Source organism: Loa loa (assembly GCF_000183805.2).
Source record: "Loa loa unplaced genomic scaffold supercont3.457, whole genome shotgun sequence".
Taxonomy (NCBI): Eukaryota; Metazoa; Nematoda; class Chromadorea; order Rhabditida; family Onchocercidae; genus Loa; species Loa loa.
The window spans coordinates 9,117-14,051 of NW_018108637.1; the positions used below are offsets into that span (position 1 = coordinate 9,117).

A 4,935-nucleotide genomic window follows, 5' to 3' on the forward strand; every position below is an offset into this window, starting at 1 on the left:
TTTACTACAATTGAATTAATTGTAAATTATCAATTTTACTTATGATTAGCTTCGAATTGATCCACTTTCTTTTTCCATTGCTAAAATTCAATTTCGATATATTAAATCAAAGATTGTTATCCGATATATACCCAATTTGATGGAAATATTAAAAAGTTTAGCCATAAATGTAATAAGCATTAAACATAATTCATACTTAAGCTATTACATTTTAAAATCTAAATTTAAATAGTAAATAAAGAAATGCTCTATCCGTGAGAAAATTAGAATTAATTACTGAACTTTTTAGTGAATTATAGAAAGAATAGTTTGAAATGTAATTAGGAAGAAGTTAAATTGTTTCAGAGTGATGTATAGGATGTCCTGTTAGCTACTTCATTAATTATTGTTCCTACAATTGCTACCTTCTCATTCCTATCCTCTTCTTTCTTCGTCTTCTCCATCATATTACCACTACTGATGCAATCCTTGGCACCATTATTTTCTTCATCGTTTTCGATCCGATGACCAATACAATTATCATTACTATGTAAAAAAGCCCTAAGGGGTAAATTGGTTGTAAGGATGGTAGTAGTGGTTGCAGTGGTACAAATGGTTGTTGGTGTTGCTATTGGTGTTGTATTACTAGTAGTAGTAGTAGTGGTAACGATAGTTTTGTTTGGTGGAGCAGCAGCCAGTCGTTGTTTCTTCTCTTTCATCCGTCTATTCTGAAACCATATTTTAATTTGTCGATCAGTTAGTGCTAACAATGTGGCAAGCTCATTTCGTCGTTGCTTATTCAGATAACGATTGGTACGAAATTCTTTTTCCAATTCTACAACTTGTGGAGTGCTATATGATGTACGACCTGAAATACATCCGTGTTTTTATTGATCGATTCGATTACTTCTGTAAGCTATAAAAATAGAATTTAAATAAAATTAATTAAGAAGAGACGATTAAAATAAGGTTAGTTTATTTATAATTATCTCATAAAATAACTTATGCATGATAGTTAATAACCATTAATATTGATTAAACTTCACTCATATCACACTAAGCAAATAATTCCTGTCAGATTAAGTAAACAATTCTTCTAAACCATTTCTGATTTGACTATTAAATTTAGCAATAGATATTTTTATATTTATTATAATTATTCAATGACATATGGTTGATTGATTGATTAATGCAATTTTAAAAATTTAGTAAACGTAAATTAGATATGATTTCCAATAAATAATCGGTTAAAGTATGCTAACGTTATCACAATATTGTTACTTTTCTTTCTGTAAAAAAAGTTAAGTAAGAGTGAAAATTTGTTAACTTTTTTAAAAATATTCGCATTTTCTGTCCACAGAAATACAGTTAAATGATATGTTATGGCATATACCTTAGGCATGTGCTTTTTTTTTCTCTTCGAAATGTTGTTTGTTTCGGAGGTAAAGGTGATGATGATGATGATGATGATGACGATAGTGATGATAATAATAATGATAATGATAATGATCATGATGATGGTGATGGTGATAACTAAAAAAAGTTACCGATTGTCGCCTCATTTTTGTGTAAATAGTCGTAGATAGTGAAAAATATGCAGATATGTTTGGAGTTGTTGCAAAGGTGATTCATCATTATTAGAAGTGATAGTATAATAGGATGATGGATGCTTGGGAAATTGATTTAAAAAAAAAAACAAACGAATTGATTTTATCATTCATTGCGTAAATTTCATTTCAATTAATTTATGCAGAAATTTCTTCTGTGGTAAAAAATTATTTTTATCAGTTCAAAAAAAAAGCGAAAAAATTTTACACATTTAGGAAATGAAAATTGTAGGAATTTTCTCGTTTGTTTTTTTTTGACTTTTCAATTTACTTTTGATTAGCGAAACATTGCAAAGTCATCCATACAATGTTAAAATTACACCTATTGAAATTTCAAATTTAAAATCATGCGTTAGCTTTATTAAATTATATTATGGTTAGAAATTAAAATAGGAAAATAGACCGATGAATTTTGCTATCTTTCAATTTTCTTTGAAATTTTCAAATTTAATTATTTCTATTCAAAGTCTTCAAATTTATTATTTCTACTTTTTTTTAAAATTTTTATTAAGAAATTTCTCTATTCCTTTTCTTTCTCCACAAATGTAATGATATTTTTCGATTGTAATGTAAAAAGTGATAATATCATTCATGCTGAAATAACGCATCTTTACAAGAATTATAGCATGAAAAATTCCAGAAACATTTCTGAAGACGAAATTCTTTTTTTTTTTTTTACGAAATGAAAGAATCATGTTTTTTAAAAGTTAACGAATGAATCAAAAGGCTGCAAAAAATGAAAATAAAGTTTTTTGTGATTGATCATTTCCAACAAAAGAAAGAAATTGCCCATGAAAATGCCCGCAAATATGGTGTTGTTACCCTTTCCTCTGAAAATGAATGCAACAATCATCATTTCCATTCATTTGTTAACGTTTAATTTATTCATTACCTAGAAATTTCGATTAAATTCATTGATAGGATGGGATCATCATTTGTTTACAATTATCATTAACTACTATCATTAGTTTATATTATGCAGTAGTGATAATGTAGAATGTTTAGAGAATTTCAAGTTTGGGAAAAATATGAGTTGGATGAAAAAACAATGCAGTAGTTTTAAGTTAAAAGTTTTTTTCTAGATTTTGCCTTTCAAATTTGGCAATTAGAGATTAAATAATAATAGATAAACTAATTTATGATAATTTAGAGATTAAATATTTGAAAAAAAGAGCAAAAAAAGAAAAAGAAAAAATGATGAATTGTCAGTAACATATCTGGTAAGGGTTAAAGGTTACAGTGTAGTGTGCACGTGTAGTAATGAGATTATAACCCGTTGTTAACATAGTTAAAAAAAAGTCCTAAATTATTTTCTGGTAATCAATTCCTTCGAAATTAATTCAAGCAGATGATTTTAAAAGTTTATGTATTTCCTTTTAAGTAATCAGAAATGGTTTTTGAACTTTTAAATTTATCGATGATCAACATCCAAAAATTATCAAACGGATACGATCACAATCCTCAAGAAGATGTCCGGTGAATGCTAATGAAAAATGGATGATTGACTACTGAGATTGTTTATACAGGTAACAGTACTATCAAAACCTTCCACTATACCACACACCACACCTCACACAACGCACACACATACACACACCTGTGCACACCTGTAAGCATACACAGTGTCAATAATCGGAAATAATTACTATTTTATTTCTTCCAGTAACTATGCTATATACTAAAGCTAATGAAGATATGTTGTTATTAATTAATTTCCTACTACCTATGGAATTTATCCCATGCAAGTTTTCATTGATTGATAGTGAGCTAATTGTTAATATTAATTAATATTGTTTTTATTGATCGATAATGAATTGATCAATCATAGAATTTAGCAACAATTTATTGAATTTGATCATTGAAAGGATGATAATCACTAACTATCAGATGTAATCTATCACTGAATTGTTTGAATTTACTTTTTATATTGCAAACTATTTGCAATTTATTATTATAAATTCAAATGGAATGAATAGAAATACGCTGTCAGTCACCTTCCCGTGTCACAATTTTTGTTGACAGTTTTATTTGTCATTTTTAATTATTATATTTAAATCTAACAAGTCTTTCTCATTTTACCACTGATACATTGATTTCACATAATTTTTCGAACTTCAACTACTAGATCAATTTACAAAAAATGTGTAACTATTCGGCTGGTATCTTACATTATTCTTCAAAATTTTCAATTTCAATTCCCTTTTTTAAAAAGACTGGTTTAAATGACTTTTTTTCCCAACATACTATTTTTATCGTAATATATTGTTTTCTCTTTCTTTTTGCGAGTGCTTACTTCTGATAGCACTTTTTGGTTATCATTGCTGGTTCACAGTAATTGATTTGTTATCAATTATCAGTTGGGGGATTTTCATAGCAAGTAATAAATAATAGTTGAAACAGCTAACTGGATAAGAATAGTAATTTGCCTCAATTTATCGATACTATCATAAATTAGAAAAGCTTACAAGTTCAAAATTGCATACATGTTACCTGTTTGTGATGTGATTACAGTATCAGTTGTTGATCTAACGGTTTGCTGGAAATGGCGTGATTGCTGAGGATCCTTTTCACGTTCCAACATCCATGCGTATTTGGGTCTTTGAAGACCGATCCGGTTCCCTCTACCATAACCATTACTACTAGTACAGTTTATAGTGGTAGCAATAGTCGTTGTAGAAGAGCAATTATTCGGAATGGTACCATTTAGAAATAGATGGGCATAATCAGAGGTAGATGCAATTGGTGTACGATAATGTGGGTAGTATGTCTGAGTTTGGTTATGATGGTACTGATTGCTGGTATTCGGTAATTGTTGATAGTATTTGCCCGATTCATAGGTACCATAAAATCCAGCGAAAGGATAAGTACCATAAGTATCATATGAGGAACAACAATTCACGTATGGGTAAGAGTAAGAAGAAGAAGAAGAAGAAGAAGCAGACTCAGCATTATAACCATTCTCCATCGTACATTATAATCAGATATGATCCAGTCAGGGATCGGATCGGATTGATGGAATAGAAGTTGATGAAGGAAGGAAGGGAGGCGAGACAGATTGGTTGAAGGTGCAATGGTTGTTGCTGTTATTCCATCAATTGTGATGGAGGAGAAGTTAGCAGTCTAAGCTAGAGTGATATGGATTAGTGACTAGGAAGAGGGAGGGATCTTTCATTTTCCGCCATTTCTTAGATGAAATGAGGAGGACCCAATCAAGCATGAATGCAACCATGAAATTTTCAAATTTTTATGGTAGTTCTAAAGCTTCCTTGATCCATCCCTTCTAGCATCTCTTCTTGAACGCATCCTTCCGTACTTTGATGAATTGCTTACTATTTGATATGACTCATTT

General features: G+C 29.6%; 3 protein-coding genes across 3 annotated transcripts; 1 reads left to right on the forward strand and 2 right to left on the reverse strand.

Annotated features, from left to right (window-relative positions):
* Positions 1 to 341: 341 nt before the first annotated feature.
* LOAG_07370 (hypothetical protein) lies at positions 342 to 1,029 on the reverse strand (the record flags this gene model as incomplete). Its single annotated transcript, XM_003142903.1, has 2 exons — positions 342 to 847; positions 1,026 to 1,029. The coding sequence occupies 2 exons, from the start codon at positions 1,027 to 1,029 to the stop codon at positions 342 to 344; spliced, it is 510 nt and encodes a 169-aa protein (XP_003142951.1).
* A 322-nt stretch (positions 1,030 to 1,351) lies between these two features.
* Positions 1,352 to 1,620, forward strand: LOAG_07371 (hypothetical protein; the record flags this gene model as incomplete). Its single annotated transcript, XM_003142904.1, has 2 exons — positions 1,352 to 1,505; positions 1,580 to 1,620. 2 exons carry the CDS (start codon positions 1,352 to 1,354, stop codon positions 1,618 to 1,620), a joined length of 195 nt encoding a protein of 64 aa, XP_003142952.1.
* A 2,427-nt stretch (positions 1,621 to 4,047) lies between these two features.
* LOAG_07372 (hypothetical protein) lies at positions 4,048 to 4,551 on the reverse strand (the record flags this gene model as incomplete). The annotated part of the gene is made up of 1 exon (XM_003142905.2): positions 4,048 to 4,551. One exon carries the CDS (start codon positions 4,549 to 4,551, stop codon positions 4,048 to 4,050), a length of 504 nt encoding a protein of 167 aa, XP_003142953.2.
* Positions 4,552 to 4,935: the final 384 nt, after the last annotated feature.